The sequence below is a fragment of the Armigeres subalbatus genome, chromosome 2, assembly GCF_024139115.2.
Source record: "Armigeres subalbatus isolate Guangzhou_Male chromosome 2, GZ_Asu_2, whole genome shotgun sequence".
NCBI classification, from domain to species: Eukaryota; Metazoa; Arthropoda; class Insecta; order Diptera; family Culicidae; genus Armigeres; species Armigeres subalbatus.
The window spans coordinates 105,195,517-105,216,475 of record NC_085140.1 but is presented as its reverse complement, the minus strand read 5'-3'; the positions used below and the strand labels follow the sequence as shown (position 1 = coordinate 105,216,475).

At 40.5% G+C, this 20,959-nt stretch overlaps 1 protein-coding gene across 5 annotated transcripts in view; it reads right to left on the bottom strand.

The window, feature by feature from the left end:
* Positions 1–20,692, bottom strand: part of LOC134210572 (polypeptide N-acetylgalactosaminyltransferase 1) — a 91,328-nt gene extending 70,636 nt beyond the window's left edge. Inside the window, exons 1-2 of one of the 5 annotated variants that reach the window (XM_062686654.1) lie at positions 20,548–20,692; positions 18,463–19,254 (exon numbers count right to left, since the gene is read on the bottom strand). In XM_062686654.1, the coding sequence (XP_062542638.1) occupies positions 18,463–19,112 (650 nt within the window). In that variant the 5' untranslated portion in view covers positions 19,113–19,254; positions 20,548–20,692. Of the gene's footprint in view, positions 1–18,462; positions 19,255–20,275 lie in introns of all 5 variants that reach the window. The other 4 variants (XM_062686658.1, XM_062686657.1, XM_062686655.1 and 1 more) reach the window with 4 other exon arrangements.
* Between the last annotated feature and the right edge of the window lie 267 nt (positions 20,693–20,959).

Sequence of the window (20,959 nt, the reverse complement as noted above, 5' to 3'; positions counted from 1 at the left end):
GTAAAATCATCCTCAATGGCACGACTGTGGAATGGGCCAATGAGGCCGACTACCTTGGCTTGACCCTCGACAGCAAGCTTATTTTCAGGCAGCAGGTTGACAAAACGGTGACAAAGTGTAACGTCTTGTTGAAACTACTGTACCCTTTGATCAACCGCCGGTCGTCATTGTCCCTGAAAAATAAGCTTGCTGTCTACAAGCAAATCATCCTCCCTGTGATCGAATACGGCATGCCGGTCTGGGAGAGCTGCGCTAAAACCCACCACCTCAAACTTCAACGGGTCCAAAACAAATTCCTGAGGATGATCCTCAACACCCCTCCCAGGACAAGAACATCCGAGGTCCACCGTCTGGCCGGAATAAAAACCTTACATGAACGCTTTGGTGAGTGTAAAGAAAAGTTTAGGGTCCGTTGCTTGCACTCGGACCAACAAGCGCTTAGGGCGCTAGTTCCAATCTAGGTTATCAAATTTTTATTGTAAATATTAGTGTACATAGTAGTTAGGTTATCAAATTTTAAAAAACACTAGCGCCTCCTGAAGGCCGTCATGATACATTATATTTTAAAAATTAAGTCAAACATTATAATTATAATAATAACAATAATTGAAATTGAAGTTGGAGGGCCAACCGGCCGATCACTGTACATGTTAAAAATTAATTGTAAAACAAAAAATGTTTTAAATAAAGAAGAATTTTACTACTACATTACTACCAAAACCAACATTTTTTGTACATTTTGGGGCCCCCACAACCTGTTGGCCCCGGGGCCCCCTTCCGGCTAAATCCGGCCCTGGATGGTAGTATCATCATCATCATCATCCAAAAATTATGTCATTCTTTTTATTTTCGTAAATATTACCACAAACAACATTGATTTTCATGAAATAACCGAATGTAGTTTATTACGAACGACTTCTGAGTACCTTGGAAATATTCTGTAAGCAATTTCGACAAGAAATAACTAGTACCGTTCACGCATGGGGCCTTTCCAAGGCATAAAATGATTCATATTCGTGGAATGAATTCAAGAATTGGAAATATTTTTGACCCTTCCGTCGGAAGTGTCTATAATTTCACTTTGTATGCGTTACACAGGTGTGTTACGTATTAATCTATCAAGAAATCTCGTGAATTATGAAATAAAATGTATGGTATTTGAAACAAATTCACTTTAATATTGAAAATATAATTATAACAAATGATATGATTTGGAAATATGTCTATTTTTCTAATTTATTTCAAAGAAACAATTGATTTCAATTGAGGAACATATAGAAGCATGTACAAAAAATTTTTCTCAGAAAAGCAAAAACGTAAAAATTGTAATAATGTTTTGAGACACTAATAGACCATTTGTATGCATGTATGTGTGCGTATGTGTGCAAATTCTGAAATTCGCTACCATATAAATCTCACTTATTTTTAAGGTATTAAACAAGATTAGTTTTACAAAATTAGGCATCCATAAGCCGAAATACATGTTATTATTGAACGCTATTGAGTTTCTCTCAAATGAACGACTGATTTAGTTAGTTCTTTTAATTTTTTTAAATTAAATTAATTTATTTTTTTAATTAATTAATATCGAGGTCACTAGAAATTACGAGTACAATACATGCAACCAGCGTTAGGATAGTTACTAACAATGTTACAATAGCTATCCAATCCGACGAGCGCCTTATAGATAGGCAGCATGACGTACAGTGCGTTATCATTCGTTGAGTTGACTCAATTCATCACATCCGCCTTTGGGTAGGCAATTATTTTGTCACTTTCATGGTAAATCACCGTGGGAAGCTGAGTAGTTTTATCTCGTTTAAAATACTGGAGTCCTGACATATTTCCTTATTACTAAGGGAGGGTCAAAATCTCACTGTAGATGGATGATTCTGGTTTTTTTTCCAATTTTTTCACATACCCTGTTTTATCACCCCAAAATTCACCAGGGAGATGATAAAATCGGGATATTACTGTATTTTATACTTTGGTTTTCGTTTTCTGAGAAATTATATTATTAAACTTGACTTAGACTCGGAGTTTGGAGCCAAAACATTAAATAATTTTTCGTTGACGCATTAGCAGTACCTCCTCTATTTCAGTAAGGTTACTGCTCCTTGAATTGTTTCTTATTGTTGTGATTTTTTTTCAGCAGTAAGCACGCATGTTAGCAAAAAGAAGCAACGCAATTGGTGCTGTATTTATTGGTTTAACGATAAGACAGTTCCCTCAAAAAAGCACCTTTTGCCCAATTCTAAAAAATCGATTATTAGAATTTTTAAATTTAAATGCTATCATCAATAAGAAATCTATAAATGCACTACATTTGCTTGAGTAAATATGGGCCTAATATGTAGTTATAAATAAAGCAATTCTGATTATGTATTTAAATATTAGTTTCATTTCCAGAAGTTTTGAATAAACAAATTGCTAATAATTCTACACAGCATGGAAGTTGTCGTTTCCAAATTCAATACCTATAATTAAATTCCATAGACCCAAAAGTTAAAAATTAAATGTAAATGCGTTACGTTTATACAAGTCCTACGTCTACTCGCGGTTATGTTAAAAACATTACCAATAAGCCATTTTATTGAAAGCTCAAATGACAGGAGACCTAACACTAATATTTACATTTTACAAGGAACATTTGCGAAAATGGAATGAAATGATGATAATGATGACGAAATGATGATGGTTTGCATGCAAATTTACCAAAACAAAGACCGAGCCGTCCACTCAAAATTTCGATCAGCTGTTCGAACCTGTCTCGTAAAATGGCTTATTGCTTTTTTTTTACAGCGGTGTCAAACTTTTTCCAGAATGTTTATAGAGGTTTACACTGCCGGGCTTTGAGTAAACATATTTTTGCCGATATTGTTGTCACTGTCACTGTAACGTTTCGCTGCTGGAGGCTAGCAAGTCACAGTTCGTTAAATTAAACTAAATTAAATGTCAATTAAATATCGGTCTAGAATTGATCTAAATCAAAGCCTTTTTTTTCAGTTCAGCATATTTTGCTAAGTATAGTCTAAGATAGTTTGAAAAAGGTTTGGATATATTGGGCATTTTTTTGAAATTTGTCATTGTCATAAAAATATGTCGACACCCATTTTGAAACTTAGTTTCCAAATGATGAAATTCCGAGGAATCATCATAAAAATATTTTACCTCGGTTTCTTGAGTATATGTATTTATATTTATATATACTCATTGGCTTCTTCTTCTTATTGGCATTACATCTCCATTAGAATGGGGCGTCATGGTCATTTTTTCAAATCAATGGTTTTCCGAAGCCATTCTGGGTCCTGAACAAATGTGCAGAATTTCGGACCGATTGGATGCTTCCTCGCTTTCTGCATCGTGTTTTAAGTTTGTTTGGAAATTAGTATGGGAGAACGTATATTTTAGCATTTTTACTACTAGAGGTTTCAGTTCATCGTAATCCAAGTGGCACATTGCGTTAAAGTATAACCCAAAGCATCCAGAAAAACTTTGCTGAAGAAGGCACGTTGCTGGAAAGTTCACGAAAAAAGTTATAACGCTTCGAAGATTGAGTGTTCAAACCATATGCAAAAAATCGTTTATTCTGCCAGCACTGCCGAACTACGTAGACCAATGATTTAACTGAGTGTTATTTCAAAATAATTGATCTTATAGGGCTTTAGAGCAAATGGGAGCTATCCGGAATCATTTCACAAAGAAAAAAATCTAGTAGTCTTTCGGCATCTTCCAGACTATATGCTAACGTATTGAGTCACGTGATTGATGATAAATTGAAGCCGGTAAGAGCAAAAATGTAAAAAAGTACGTTTTCCCATACTAATCTCCATGTAAATTTAAAACGCGATGCGGCATGCGAGGTCGCAACAAATCGAGCCCATATTTTGCACAGTTGATTGGGGTCCCAAAACGATTCAGAAAAACCTTGATCTCACTTGAGCGGACGAAGTTTGCGTTTTTCCATACAACTGCGCCCCACTCTAATCTCCATACTGGGACAGAGCCGCCTCACAGCTTAGTGTTCATTGAGCACTTCCACAGTTATTAACTGCGAGGTTTCTAAGCCAAGTTACCATTTTTGCATTCGTATATCATGAGGCTAACACGATGATACTTTTATGCCCAGGGAAGTCGAGACAATTTTCAATCCGAAAATTGCCTAGACCGGCACCGGGAATCGAACCCAGCCTCCCTCAGCATGGTCTTGCTTTGTAGCCGCGCGTCATACCGCACGGCTAAGGAGGGCCCCTCATTGGCTGTTTGCGATAAATATGCAAACAAACAATGATAACAAAAACAAATGTTACAAAACGAACGATAGAAACCGTTCCCTACAGACTCTGATTGTTGATCAAACAGATAAGTGACTAAAAATGAACCGATTCCGCTCATTGACGGCGCACGCCTCAGATCGATAAGCGTTTTTTGATATCAGCCAATAAATTTACCTCGCTACTTCAAATTCGAACGACACAATCAGTCGGATAAGTATAGCAACCACTCAATCACCGCCAGATTCCACTGCCATCGAACAACTTTCTACCTGTTGAATGCTTATTAGTTACCTTTACGTCAATCGTACGCAAACGGCGACGATGACGAACGGCAGGAAGAATATGCGCGCCACGACGCACAGTGATGCCACTCCATACAAAACATGGAAAAAAGTCTTTTCAATCACTTTTTGTCAACCGATTTTCTCGCAACAGGTTGCATTCGATGCGGAATATTGTCCCATTGTTTCCTATTGAAAATTGGCCGGATAGGACTATGGGCTCAAAAGCTGTGGCCAAAATACATTTTTTTCATACAAAAAACGGGTAAAACCCCATCAATCATTTTTTTGGCACTTATGCTCAACCGACTCGCTCGCAACAAACTACAGAATCCTGTTCCATTGTTTGTTATTGAAAATTTGGTCAGATCGGAAAATGGAATCAGAAGTTATGGCCAAAATACTTATTTCATTATTACAATACAAAATCACTTTTTTTGGCACTTATGTGAATCCGATTTGCTTGCAACAAGTTGCGTTCGGCGAAAAATTGTATTATGCATATAAACAAATATGAAAAATAAGACCTATTCACATATTTGTGTTATTTTTACCTTTTCTTACATATTTCTTATTTTTTTAACGAACGAGAAAGGCACCATCACCGATTATTTAGGGTTTTTGTGCTTGAGATTGCTACGAAGCTTTTTTAAGACAGTGATATTATCATATACATATGACGATTTTATAACCCTGAAATAAGCCTTAAGATCTGAGGGAAAAGTTTTCCGTTAAAAAAGCACGTGGTATTCCTCTGCCCAATTCAGCCCGCCAGAATGACGTTGTCAGTGTCGCCAAAATTATTTCATCATTATGCAGTTTACAATTGCTTTAAAATTTGCCGTAAACGGAGAACAATGGGGAAGAAATTTATCACTCATGCATGCATGCATGCAGTGTTTCGGCGAGAGAACAGCAGCAACGCCGACCAATCACGCAATGAGCAGATCAAAATAAACAAACTCCAGCTGGTTTTGGAAAATGAAAAGCATTTGTGTAATAACAGTAGTGCTGATATAAATAAGACAAACAAGAAAAACGAGACAAATAAGACAAATAAGATAGCCATAATAAATAAGACAAATAAAATTAGTTCATCCAGGAATTCCTCTGGAAGTTCCTCCGCAAATTCCTCCGGAAGTCCCCCCCCTGAATTCCTTCGGAAGTTTCTACGGGAATTCCTCCCGGAGTTCCAAAGGAAGTTCCTCCAGAAATTTCTTCGGAAGTTCTTCCAGAAATTCCTTCGGAAGTTCCTCCAGGAATTCCTTTGGAAGTTCTTCCAGGAATTCCTTTGGAAGTTCCTCCAGGATATTTCGAAGTTCCTCTAGGAATTCCTTCGGAAGTTCCTCCAGGAATTCCTTCGGAAGTTCCTCCAGGAATTCCTTCGGAAGTTCTTCCAGGAATTCCTTCGGAACTTCCGGAGCAATTCCTTCGGAAGTTCCTCCAGGAAATCCTTCGGAAGTTCCTCCAAGAATTCCTCCGGAAGTTCATCCAGGAATTCCTTCGGAAGTTCCTCCAGGAACTCCTCCGGAAGTTCCTCCAGGAATTCCTCCGGAAGTTTCTCCAGGAATTCCTTCGGAAATTCCTCCAGCAATTCCTTCGGAAGTTCCTCCAGGAATTCCTTCGGAAGTTCCTCCAGGAATTCCTTCGAAAGTTCCTCCAGGAATTCCTTCGGGGGATCTTCCGGAGGAACTTCCGGAGCAACTTCCGGAGTAACTTCCGGAGCAACTTCCGGAGGAACTTCCGGAGCAACTTCCGGAGGAACATACGGCAGAACTTCCGGAGGAACTTCCGGCGGAATTTCCGGAGGAATTCCTGGAGGAACTTCCAGCGGAACTTCCGGCGGAATTTCCGGAGGAATTCCTGGAGAAACTTCCGGAGGAATTCCTGGAGGAACTTCCGGAGGAGTTTCTGGAGGAACTTCCGAAGGAATTCCTGGAGGAACTTCCGTTGGAATTCTTGGAGGAACTTCCGAAGGATTTCCTGGAAGAACTTCCGAAGGAATTCCTCCGGAAGTTCCGAAGGAATTCCTGGAAGAACTTTCGAAGAAATTTCTGGAGGAACTTCCGAAGGAATTCCTGGAGGAACTTCCGAAGGAATTCCTAGAGGAACTTCGAAATATCCTGGAGGAACTTCCAAAGGAATTCCTGGAGGAACTTCCGGAGGAATTCCTGGAGGAACTTCCGGAGGAATTCCTGGAGGAACTTACGGAGGAGTTCCTGGAGGAACTTCCGGAGGAATTCCTGGAGGAACTTCCGGAGGAATTCCTGGAGGAACTTCCGGAGGAATTCCTGGAGGAACTTCCGGAGGAATTTCTGGAGAAACTTCCGGAGGAATTCCTGGAGGAACTTCCGGAGGAATTCCTGGAGGAAATTCCGGAGGAATTCCTGGAGGAAATTCCGGAGGAATTCCTGGAGGAAATTCCGGAGGAATTCCTGGAGGAAATTCCGGAGGAATTCCTGGAGGAACTTCCGGAGGAATTCCAGGAGGAACTTCCGGAGGAATTCCTGGAGGAACTTCCGGAGGAATTCCTGGAGGAACTTCCGGAGGAATTTCTGGAGAAACTTCCGGAGGAATTCCTGGAGGAACTTCCGGAGGAATTCCTGGAGGAAATTCCGGAGGAATTCCTGGAGGAAATTCCGGAGGAATTCCTGGAGGAAATTCCGGAGGAATTCCTGGGGGAACTTCCGGAGGAATTCCAGGAGGAACTTCCGGAGGAATTGAGTTCTTGTAGAAATATTAAGGAGAATGCATGGAGGAATTCCTGGAGGATAATCCGGAGAAGTTCCTGTAGTTCTGGGAGAACCCCGGCGAAAAATTTGAAGGAATATCAGGAAAAAATCCTAGAGGAATATCCGGAGGAATTCTTGGAGGAATATTAGGAAGAATTCCTCCGAAAACACTTCCAGGAATTCTCCAGGTTCCTTCTGGAGTTCTTCTGGAGATGCATTCTGAATTTCCTCCGGAAGTTCCTTCTGGATTTCCTCCGGAAGTTCCTTCTGGAATTCCTCCGGAAGTTCCTTCTGGAATTTCCCCGGAAGCTCCTTCTGGAATTCCGCCGGAAGTTCTTTCCAGAATTTCTCCGGAAGTTTATTTTAAAATTCTTGCGGAAGTTCATTTCGGAATTCCTCCGAAAGTTTCTTCTGGAATTCCTCTGAAAGTTCCTTTTTGGAAAGCTTTGGAAGTTATTTCTGGAATATCTTTGGAAGTTCCTTCTGGAATTCATCTGGAAGTTCCTCTTGGAACTCCTCCGAAAGTTCTTTCTAGAACTCCTCAGGAAGTTTTTCTGGAATTCCTGCGGAAGTTGCTTCGGAAAATCTGAAGTTCTTCCAGGAATCCTTCTGGAAGTTCCTCTAGGAATTCCTGGTAGACCAATTGATACGAACTCCTACACAGTTTGAAAATTTTTGAACTTCTGGTTTAGATGTGGTGCGAATCATGTACGCGAGCTTGACGGACGTGTATGGACATGACTAGTCAATATCAGATTTTGATCTGTTAAATCAATTGTTCCAAACTTCACAATAGTTTGGACAACCTAGAACATCTGGTTTGGGTATAAGTGAAACGAAATTTGTAAGCGTGGTGTCTACGGACATGTATTAACATGAATGTATGATATCATGTTTGTATCGAGCGCAGTTGACCTTGTAGACCGATTGATTCCAGAACATTTTGGGTAGCTCATAACATCTGGTTTGGATATAACAGAGTTGCAAATCACACATATAGGCTCTACGAACTTGTATGAACATGACTGGTTGATGTCAAAGTTATATTGAGCGCAGTTGACTTGATAGACTCCAGAGCAGTATTGAGTACTTCGAACATCTGATATTGGTATAACTGAGTTCCAAATCGTATGCATGGGCTCTACTGACTTGTATGGACATCTTATTGCTGTCAGATTTGTACCGAGTGCAATTGACCTGGTAGACCAATTGATCCAAACTCCAGAACAGTTTGGAGAACCTGAAACATCTGGTATGGATATAACTGTTAATCATATGCGTGGGCTCTAAGGACTTGTGTGGATATGATTAGTCGATTTCAGATAGCTATCAAGCTCACTTGACTTGGTAGACCAATTGATCCAAACTCCTAAACAGTTAGGAGATCCTAGAACATCTGATTTTGGCAAAACTGAGTAGAATATCATTCCCCTGGCCTCTATTGACCTAGGATGTGGACATGACGGGTTTCCATTGGCGCGGGTTTCCGTAGTTTTCGTCGTCAACATTTGCATATCATCTTTCATTACTATAGAGGTCATTTTGGAGTCGCTGGGGATGTACAGAAGAAACATTTTGTTGACACATAGTATAGTCAATGCTAGAATAGTGTTATAAAACATTTTTTGAACTTGTAAGTTCCGACTGAAGAATGTCATGTAAATCGAAATTTACTATGTTTTGAATAAAAAAACATCCTTATTCACGCCCCTCTAGGGACAAATTGAGCATCCCTAGAAACATATATCACCAGTATGAAGAAACTAGATGAGATAGGTAAGACATCCGTAAAAGAATTGTGAAAATCGGTCGAAAGACGCTTGAGATACAGCTGTTCGAAAATTTTGTTCCCACGATTTTCTGATCACTGTATTCGGCGTGTTAATGCTTATGTTTACTTCAAGAATGATTTGAAGAAAAATGCTATTTGCGCAGATTTGCGCAAAACAATCATCACATCTCCGAAAAGCTGGATAAATAAGCTTTGAAATAAGCCCAGTTCGGCATGCGTGCGATTGCGTGCTCATAGTTAAAAATCAGGTTGAACAACATCATGTCTTCGCCATACATGTTACAAGCAATTTTAAAAAACATCTTTGATTTACCATTGGATCGATATGATGCACCCCGTGCAATTTTCATCCAATCTTCGTGAAATTTTGAGGAAAGACATTTCAAACATTATGAAAAATTATAAAAATACTTTCGAAGCTGTACGATCAACTCAATTTTCTTCATTTTTTCCGCCTTGGCATCACTGTGCGACGACCCATCAATCCCGTAAAGCAGTGCTAAGACGCTGATTGCGGGGAACACACCTTAACTGAGCACTGAGCAGTACAACAAAAAATAAACGTAGAACCACCACAAAGATGACAACAGATAGTAAAAAAATATCGGACACGTTGCTGCTGCCACGGCACAGGGAAATTAGTGTTGGGGATGATGATGGTTGGTCGGTCGTAAAGGTTACTTGTGGTTGCTGGTGGCTTGATTGGAATTGGTTGGAGCTTCAACATTCACATATTCTCGCGACGAAGAGGGTAGTAGTTTAGAGTGCCGGTAAGCAGAGGTTCTCCAGCTAATACAGGGTGTCTACTCATCTGTAAAAACAAAATTCCCTGATTTTTCCAGGTGTTTTACTTTAATTTCCAGGCAAAAAAAAGTGCCATATATAGATGTTAGCAGCAAAATGATCAATACAAAAAAGTAAATATTGCGAAAAATATTATTTTAAAGAATTTTATGGTGGCTTCACAAAACAATGTTGTAAATTACTTAAGAATTACTTAAGGATTTAATTTGAAAATTTCTTTGCTAAAACTTTAGAAAACATCTCAAGGAATTGTTTTGGAAATTTCTTTAGAGATGCGTTTGACGATTCCTTTACGATTTTTTTTAATTCCTTAGGTGTTTGTGTTTGAAAATATCTTGTGAAAATCCCTCGGAAATACGTTTATAAAATACTTTGCAGATTTCCTCTAATTTTTTTTTAGGAATTTCTTTGAAAACTTATTGAGGAATTCTATCGGGAATCTCGTTGAATTTTTTTTAGCTGTTTTTTAAAGAAACTTGAGAAAACTTCTTAAGGAAATGTTCCGGAAATATGTTTGGGAATTTCTTCAGGAAATCCGTCATAACTTCTTGCGAAAACTTCTTCATCTGGGTCTGGGTCCATGACGTTAGGAATAAGAACGTTAGGCATAATACCTTCTTTATGTCGTGGGCTGTTTTTGGTGCATTTTATGCTTAACATCCTTTATGCCTAACGTCCGTATACCTGGTCGCGTGACCAACATCTAGTTTGTTCTAGTTTGTGACCAACATAAGTGTCAAACGGCCAAATTATAGCCTATTCAGATTACGCCATTTATGATCATAAATATCATGATAAACAACAACCTGATGCCATCCCCATACATTCAATTTTCATTCTCCACTTTAACACGATATTTATTACGATAAATAACCTAATCGTAATCTGAATAGCTTCGGATATTATTTTGAAATTCTTTAGGATTTTTAGGAATTTATTCAGAAGTATCTTAAGGAAAACTTTAGAAAACACCTGGAGTAGTTTTTCCGGATATTTTTCTTTTAAGAATTCGTTGGAAATACTTCGAGATTATTTTTAGAAACTCCTTTGAAAAATCCATTCGGGAATCATTCGGCTATTTTTTCAAGAATTCCTTCACAAAATTCAAAAAAATTCTTCACAAATCACTCTACACTTTTTTTGAAAATCCCTTCAGGTTCCCTTTCAGGTATTTTTTAAAGAAACCATACGAAAAATCTTCCGGAAATTCGTTTTGAAATTTCTCCGAGAAAAGAAAAAAATCGATTTTTATCTTGGAAATTCCTCCATAAATAATTTAGAAAATTGCTAATCATTCTTATGGACACTCTATTATAATCTTCGAATAATTCCTTGGAAAACTGATCCCAAAATTCCTTCGGAAGTTCCTTCAGGATTTGCTTTGAAAAATTCTAACTAATTTAGAACATGGGTCCAAAACCTTACAATAATCCAATGTTGCTGCCAATCTGCAAGACAAAGAGAACTTCTACAGCCAACTCAATGCCATCGTAGACAGAATTCCGAATCAAGATCTGTATTGTCGACTTTAATGCGAAGATCGGACGCGACAACTCGACGGGATCGCTCTTCCCTTATTGACCGCTTCACAACTTCACGTGGGTGTTCCATGACGGCTTTACAGAAAATCAAATCGACCACATCTGCGTCAGCCGAAAATGGAAACGGAACCTTCTTAGTGTACGGAATAAACATAGTGCCGATATCGCGGCTGATCATCAGCTCCTCATCCGCGAAACACCCCTCCGCATTGCGTGGAGGAGGAGAGAGTTGGACGATGGTTCAATACATGCCGACTGGAAGATGCCACGGTGAAGATGATGGGCCGCCTTCTTATTTCATACTGTTTGACGCCCTGATGCTCTGGACAAAATTTTATCCAAATCGTTAACATTTGGGCGATGCTAAACTTGTAAGTGTGCATGGGAGAATCGTTCATAATATATTATGTAAAATTGCAAAGCTTTTTTACTTTCCCGTTTTAGCACACTTAAACATCTCCAAATGTTCTTTAATTCAATTCACTTGTAATGAAGATGATGCTGAAGACCGCAAGTCGATTCGAGGCGAATTCGAGAAGTTGTTACGATTTTGGCTGCATATGTGTGGGTTGGTTTCGCTCGGAGCGTAACGCAACAAAATATGGACCAGTTGGAAAACATTCACTATATGTCATTATCATTGACATCTCGCTGAGTTCCTAGATAATGAGAAATAATCAAGGAATGTAATTGTCGCTGAAAAATGCGAAAAACAAGGGACAAAAGAGAATAGCGATAACTCTTTGTCCCCATCTGCAGAGGATAAAGACATTGTTGCGTTCCATTTTATTTGCAACAAACATGGAGAGGTAATTGTTGTAAACTTTTCAAACTGCGATAACTTGTTTATTTCAGAAGTAAAACGCAAATCATGTCAACAGATGGTTAAGTTTATGTCTAATCTATGATAACTGATATACTAATTCAACCAAAAACATCATCGGAAACCGACTACTTCTCAAAATGCGTGGCAGGCGATAATTGTCCTATTCTGTTGCAGTTTGGGACAAACGCTTATTGCGAGTTGAGTTTGTCCCAACATTTACAAGAGAGGATAATGTCGTTGTCATTGGCAATGTTGTTATTTTACATTCCTTGGAAATAATTCATTCAGGATCGCGACGATTCAAATTTTATTTTAAATATTAAATTCTATATTGTAAGTAAATAGTAGATCATAATATCCATATGACCATTATATTTTTTAACGTATTACAGCTTTCATAAAATTCTGTTTAAATGACGTGCACACGAAGCTCCGACATCATTTATTTGTTAGGACACAAAGAATGTGAGCCGATCACTCGTTTCAACCAGCTTCCAACTTTGCGACAAGTTTTGCTAAGGTTTCATCATCTTTTATTCATGTATAAAACATTACGCAAAGCACTTCACCGCACTGTTGAAGAGCTATGCGATTTAGGGTCTACCGCCGAGCTAGCATCAAAACCGAAGAAACGTATAATTGAAACACTGACTCATTCGGAGTGGTTACTGATCAGGAAAAATAAGCATATCGTTACAGAGTTGCAGTTACAAAAAGAGCATCAGTTCATAAACAAGCTTGATACTCAACATTGTCGACAAACACAAAGTTTTGTCAGAACGCAATATGGATTTTTTTGGCAGATCAAGATGGCCAACGGTTCCTAACATTAACCACACTTACATTCTGTAAATCTGGGTGCGAGCAAAACGTTGACATACCAAATGTTCCTATGCATGATCATTCAGAAGGTAAAATATTGAATGTTCAAGTTGTTGTTGAGCAAGTCATAAGTTGTTATTAACTAAAAATGCAATAATTATGGCTATTATCTTATTCTAGATGACTATGAGACAGTTAATAAAGATGAAGAATATGTGCTTGTCGATTTTTTGTTTGCTAGTTAAAGTTTACAAAATGTAATAAGTTTAATAACATTGCTGAAAGGAACTCTATAACTCAATCATAGAACATTATGCATTAAATTGACGAAGACCTTCGTGAATGTTCTGAACTCGTATTTCAATTTGTTCTGGATGACCGACGCTTGCGCGAAACTCATGAAATGTGCACGGTTCAAGTCTACTGTTTCTTCACTCGGTAACACGATCGAGGCAATTACCGAGAGACATGAGATCGCCCATGCTGAACTCAAAGCGGAAATCGTAAAGCAGGGAAATCAGATCGCTCAGTTGTCGAAAGGCATCGCTCTTACTACTCCGAGTCGGTCCAGTCCGAGAACTCTCTTACGCCAACCACCTTTAAAACGACGTCGCGATGATAGCTTGCTCATCAGCAAATCTCTCGTTAGCGGTACTAGAGCGAGTGTTTGCTCTGTTTCTGCTGAGGTTCTTACTGTCCCTGAATCCGTCGAGCAGTTCTGGTTGTATCTCTCAAGAATACATCCTAGTGTGCAATGCGAGTCCATCGAAAAACTGGTGAAAGAATGTGTCCAGTGCGAAGATCCCGTTAAGGTTATTCCGCTAGTGAAGAAAGGTGCCGATACCAGCAGAATGAGCTTCGTTTCGTTCAAGGTCGGATTGGCCGTAAGACTAAAGGAAGTCGCACTCCGCCCAGACACCTGGCCGACAGGAATGCTTTTCCGAGAGTTTGAGGACCTCTCAAAAAACCTATGGATGCCCCGTGTGAACACGCCGTCTGTCGTCATATGTCCAGACCCGAACGCCTCCCAGTTTCTGACCCCCACTTCCGGACAGGATCCGGCATGTTGATTGGAAACCACTGCGAAACCGCCCAACGTCCTTCCGTACGATGCCAAATCACCTCTCCTGAAGACTCCGCATCACCCAGACGCACAATAGAAAGCTTGTTGGAAGCTCCTGATCGCCCCAATCCAGTTCCGCTCTCTGCTGCCTCCGATCATCATAGCCGTCTGGGTCCTGAGATTGGTGGTAGAAAAGGGGGCTTCCACCATGCTTGCACAGGCAAGTATTCTTCTGATTGTAGTTCTTCTCTGCGTGACGATTTTTCCTCCACCAAGGACATACAAAATGCGATATCGTATAGATCTAATACAACATGCGACGAACATCATACGAGCTCGACTACTCTTCATCCATGACGCCCCGTGGATAGCTTTATGGGACGTCCCTGTTCCTCTTTTTCAGTCGCGCCTTTTGAAGCCAACCTTAGAAGGAGTCGTCCTGGCCCTGAATTTGGATGTGAATCAGGGGCCTCCCAAACAGCCACCTCGGGCAAGTATCTTAATAATCACGAAATTATAATTGAACCTTCGTTGCCTCATGCTGCTCAAAATTCCAGCATATCACCCGGTGGTGATTTCCATCGAGATTCGCATTCCTCTCTGCTGGTCCACAACGCAAGTCAACAAGCTTCCATTGGATCTCCAGGACGCCCCATGAAAAGCATTGCTCTAGTTCAGTCGCGCCTGTTGCAGCCAACGTTCTTCGAAGTCGTCCTGGCCCTGAACTTAGATGTAGATCGGGGAGCTCCCAACCTGCTATTGCAGACAAGTACTCTTACATCCCTGAACCTTCACCGCCTGATGCCGTTCAAACTTCTAGAGCCCCGTTTGTGGATTCCAACCTCGTTTGCGTTGACGAAGTGCTGATATATTATCAGAACGCCGGTGGGATGAACTGTGATGTCGAACAATATCTTCTTGCCACGTCCGATGATTGCTACGATGTGATTGTGTTGGCTGAAACCTGGCTCGACTCCCATACCCTAGGAGGAGGAGGCGTCCTAATCGCAGTGAATAAAAAACGAAAAGCAAGAATTATTTACAACGACTTATGGGAATGTGTCGAGCAAGTATGGGTGTGCCTCCAGCTTTCCCATCGTTCGGTGTTCCTGTGTGCACTATACATACCTCCTGATCGTGTTCGCGATGATACACTGATCGAAGCCCACACACAATCAATCTTGTTAGTGATCGAAATGACGAGTGCTTCGGACGAAATCATCATTATCGGCGATTTCAATCTGCCAGGAATTTCGTGGAGTTCCTCCTCCAACGGGTTCCTTCACATAGATATGGAACGATTTTCATTAAACAGTCACGCCTCCAAACTCCTCGATTACTACACTGCCGCTAACCGCAAGTCGAGCACATATGTATATGGAGGCCCATATACAGATGTGCTCGACTTGCGGTTAGCGGCAGTACAGCAAAGCCACGTTACGTCAAATCAATCACGTTACCAACGAAAATATTCGCAGCCTGGATTTGTGTTTTGTTAGCGTTCAGGACGCTGCTCCGCTAATTTTGCATGCTCCATCACCGTTAAAGTAGTTAACCATCATCCTTCGTTGATACTCAAGCTGAACAACACGCGAGCCAATGTTGTTGCATCGATCAAGCCCATAATCTACAATTTCCATAACGCCGATCATCATAGCATTGCTGAGTTCTTTGCTACATTGGATTGGGTTGACATTCTTGGCGGTTGTGATGCAGATAATGCGGCATTGACTTTATCGTATATTATTGGACACGTGATTGAAAGACATGTTCCTAAGAAAATCGTCGCTCCTAATAGTTGTCCTTGGCAGACCCGTCAGCTTCGTAGAATGAAAACTGCTAAAAGAGCTGCTCTCAAGCGCTATTCCAAACACGGTTCCTTATCGTTGCGTGAGCACTACAAAAAAATAAACTCTGCGTACAAGATTGTTAGCCGCCTCTGTTTTTCTCAATATCAGCAAAATATACAGCAAAACTTGAGGACCAGGCCTAAAACGTTCTGGAAGTACATAAATGAACAAAGGAAACAAGCTGGGCTCCCTACAACAATGACTCTGGACGAGGAAGTGGCCTATACACCCCAATCCATCTGTCAGCTATTTGCCGACAAGTTTGTGAGCACCTATTGTAACGAAGTCATCTCTGATGTCACACTCGCTGAGGCTGCTAACAAAGTTCCTGCAGTCGGGATCACTTGGGCCACGTTTTTCGTAGATGCAGAAATGATCCGTAGAGCTAACTCGCAGTTAAAATCATCCATGAGTCCAGGTCCGGATGGCATTCCGTCTGCGTTCTTGAAAAGGCACATCGAACTTCTGCTCGTTAAACTGATTTGCAACAAATCGCTGTCCAGTGGACTTTTTCCGTCCGTGTGGAAAACCGCTACAATGTTTCCCGTGTACAAGAAGGGCGATCGAAAAGATGTCAACAATTATCGCAGCATCTCATCCTTGTGCGCTGCATCCAAATTATTCGAGCTAGTTATAACAGAACTACTGAGTGCCGATCAACATGGGTTCATCTCAGGCAGATCTACGACCACTAATCTTTTATGCCTAACTTCGAGCATTACCGACAGCTTTGTGCAGAAAGCACAAACGGACGTTGTATATACGGACCTATCTGCAGCTTTCGATAAATTTAACCACGCTATCACGGTTGCGAAATTGGAAAGACTTGGCATTGCTGGTTATCTTTTGCGCTGGTTCCATTCATATCTCACCGGACGGAGACTGTCTGTCACGGTAGGCAATTCTCAGTCCACTGAATTTTTGGCAACCTCAGGCATTCGTCAAGGAAGCCATCTTGGCCCCTTGATATTCCTCTTGTATTTCAACGATGTAAACAATGTGCTTCGAGGACCGCGACTGTCGTATGCGGATGATATGAAGCTCTATGAACTAATTCGGTCTATCTCTGACGCAATGAACCTACAACAAGATACATATTAATTCATTTACGGCTTGGTGCCAATTGAACCGGATGGTTGTCAATCCTAGCAAATACTCAGTGATCTCTTTCACTCGAAAACGTCAGCTAATAATTTACAAGTACGAGCTCAACGAAACTGTGAAGCCAAATGTGGACTGCATAAAGGATCTTGGTGTTATTCTAGATACGCAGCTAACATTCAAGCATCATGTCTCTTACGTGATTGAGAAGGCTTCTAGAACATTAGGATTCATCTTTCGCGTCGCCAAGGGTTTCACCGATGTTTATTGCTTGAAATCACTGTACTGTTCGCTGGTTCGATCTACGCTGGAATATTGTTCCGCTGTATGGCATCCTAATTACCAGAACGGATCAGTAAGAATTGAATCTGTTCAACGCCGCTTCATTCGTTTTGCTCTTCGGTTGCTTCCATGGCGAAACCCATTCCGGTTACCAAGTTATAGCAGTTGTTGTCAATTAATTAATCTTGAAAGCCTACAATTGCGGAGGCACATTGCACGGGCCATTGTCGTTGCTGATACGCTCCAAGACATAATCGACTGCCCTGAAATTCTAGAATCAGTAAACTTGAACGTTCGACCTAGGGCACTGCGAAATAACGGAATGCTGAGGATACCTTTTCGAAGAACGAATTACGGACAACGTGGAGCGATGGTGGGTCTACAGCGGGCATTCAACGAGGTTGCCCCATGTTTTGATTTTAATCTATCCCGACAGACGATTCGTCGTAATTTTACAAGGGCTTATTCTGCCATGTTTTATAATTAACGATGATTTTATTACAATTACTTTTATTAGTATTAATTAGGATAAGCATCATTAGGACCTAAGTTGTCTGAATCATAAAGAATAAAGAATTATGTAACAAACTGTACCCGATAAGTTAACAATAAAATGAAATGAAATAAGAAATATGCTTTAGAGTGAAATCAGTAGTGATTCAGTTTCATTACAAATTTTCAACCATTATTCTAGTTTGAATCTAAATCAAAATACAACAAACTCGCTGGTTTCTATTGCAGTGTTTCATTTATGATTTTAAAATTTTCAGTTTAAGAAAGGCAGCACACACCTACTAAAGGCTTGAGAACCGCTGCTCTAACAAATTACGAACAACGGACAGGAATTTCTTCTCCCTTTCTTCATCGTGCAGCAGCTTGCCAACGAGGCAGGCAGGTTGTCTGCGACGTGTCACGAGAACGCGGCCCGAGAACAATTGAACCAGTCATTATTTCACTTTTTTCGATTCCATCCCACCGAACCACCGTTTGAATCGGTAACAGCAAGTTAATAGTATGCGAACGATTCCCCCCACGACATCTGAGAGACAATCTGGTAAGGTAGTATAGGAATAATAAGCAAGCGGACTAACCTGTTTCGCTGGCGCAAGACCTTCACCTTCGAAGGCAGCCGCGTCCGGACGTAGTAATCGAGCTTCCCCTTCAGCTCCTCGTTGGTGCTTCCGTCGTCCACCAGAATGATCTCTTTGAGCAGCCGGCCATCGGCCGTGTTCAGCACACTATGAACTGTCCGCACCAGCACCGAGTATGGTTCGTTGTAGTAAATTATGATAACGCTGGTGGACGGCAGATTACCGATGTCGTACGTTTTCCTCTTGCAAGCCGGATGCCTCTCATCCGGAGGTGTCCGGTTGTAGCTCAAATGTTCGCTCAGTTCCTCGTTCAAGGCAATCGTGGCCAATTGCTTCTCACCGATCTCCTTTGCCTCTCCTTTCAGATCCACCCCTTTGCCCCTGTCGCCCAACCCTTTCTCCTGCTTGGCAAGGTCAGCCAGCACCAGTTGCTCGAAAATCCTATCCTGGCCATCGGTGCCCACCACCGCCAGCAAGTTGCCCCGATTCAACGTTCCCACCAGCCCGTTTGCCAGCGGGATACTATTCGCGTTCCCGTTGCCATTCAAGTTCTTGAAGTAGAACAACACAAACAGCCCCACAATCAGCACCAGGATCAGCTTCGAGTAGATGTTGCGCCGAACGCTGAAGCCTCCGCGGAAGAACATCATTGCGGCGGTGGCATTTGGTGCCCTCCCGGCGAACCGAATAGCGATAGTGTGGGGGTCGGTTTGTTTACACTATTCTTCACTTCACTTATTTTTAATCAAATTAATCATCACTGGCCGCTATTTCATTCCACCAACACCACTACTATACAATAAGGACGAAGGTGTTTCCGATAGGGTGTCCCAAAAATAAAAGTCAATGTGTAAAAAAGTTATCAGCTATTAAATTTTGCCATATGTACATAAAAATCTATGAGAAAGTGATTTAGTGCACCATAAACATTTCTATAGCCCAGATTATAGTTGCGTGCAAAGACGTAGAATTGGTAATCCGGAGACGAGTTCGATCCTCGGTCTGGTCTAGGATGTTGTTTGACATATTCATGCAATGATAGTCATATAAAAGCTTTCAATTAGTAACGGTGGAAATGCTGTACACTGGAACGCTGATGCTGATGAACACTAAGTTGAAGATTGAAGGCCAATTTTAAATTATCCTTTCATTAATGAAACAATTAAGACAACTTGTGTTATCAAAAAACACAGCCAAATTTCACTCGTTATAGGCTATCTATAGTACAATTAAATTAAAACAATTAAAAAATGAACGTCAGATTATGATGTCAGCGGATAAAAAAAATAATTGTTGTATCGAAAAGCTATTATTCCACAGCAGAAAAGGATGCTCGTAGCTTGTACCATCAAATCTAAATGTCAATTTCGTCTATTTGTGCTCAGAAGTCAATATATTTTATACACTAATCAGTGCAGTGTTAGACAAAAAATGGCGTGTCGAATTATTGAGATGATATTAGGTAAATAATTTTGATTTCTTATTCTTGTAATTGACATTATTTAATTCACGTAAGCCTGCCGGTACAACAAATGCTTAGCTAAAAGAAGCAATGGTTATTTGATTTAAAGTATTCCGATTAGTATTAAAATCAAATTATTCAATCTAAATAATATAGTAGTTTTACAATTTTGAAATTCGATTTAAATTAAAAAAAAACCTAATGGCAAATGAGAACGAATTAACATTAATGTATTTTTAAAGTTTATCTAATAAACTAACTGCATAATATCATAATATTATATCAGATCAGAGCTATCATAGTGTTGAAAATAGTGAGTTATTGAGAATTAATATTATTGAGACACCCTACTCTTCAGCGGAGTCCATCCAGAGAAGGTGAAAGAAAATACGGAGTCGCGGGTGGCGGCGCTGGAAGATGCTGTTGAATGTGTCAACCACGTTTGCAATTTTTTCGTCACACAATTTCTCAACTAAACTTGCTTCATTTTTTAGCACGTCGCGATTCGTTACAATCTTTACCGAACAAGCAACCCGTTGTCCGTTCACTTGAGCCTAATTTCACAGTTCTTCACGTGTTAATTAACAGAGAAAAGTATCACAAAAATTGGAATATTCGCTTACAATGGAGGAGCACAATGAAAAAAGTTTTGAACTTTATGAAGAGACGCACTAACCAGCATCCAAACACCACAAAGAACTACTCAACCCGAGCGATGGACGGTAACTGAACCAGAAGAAGACTGAACTTGACTGATTTGCCTTGAAGACGCCGCGACGCGGCAGGAAAGGAAAACAAGCACTCGCTCTTGCGTGGGGCGTCTCTCCGATGCGCACTCTCACGAAAAGCCTTTTGTTGACACATAAGCAAGCGTCGCGGCGTCTTTTCGCGTCTTGAAAAGCTTTTTTGTGAGTTTGCAAGCAGGGGTTTCAATTGTGTGGTCGAAAAAACTCTATCAAATTTTCCGCGAGCGGTAATTAGGGTTTCGCCGACATTTCTCATCAAAACGAACGCACGGTTCATAATTGCAAACAA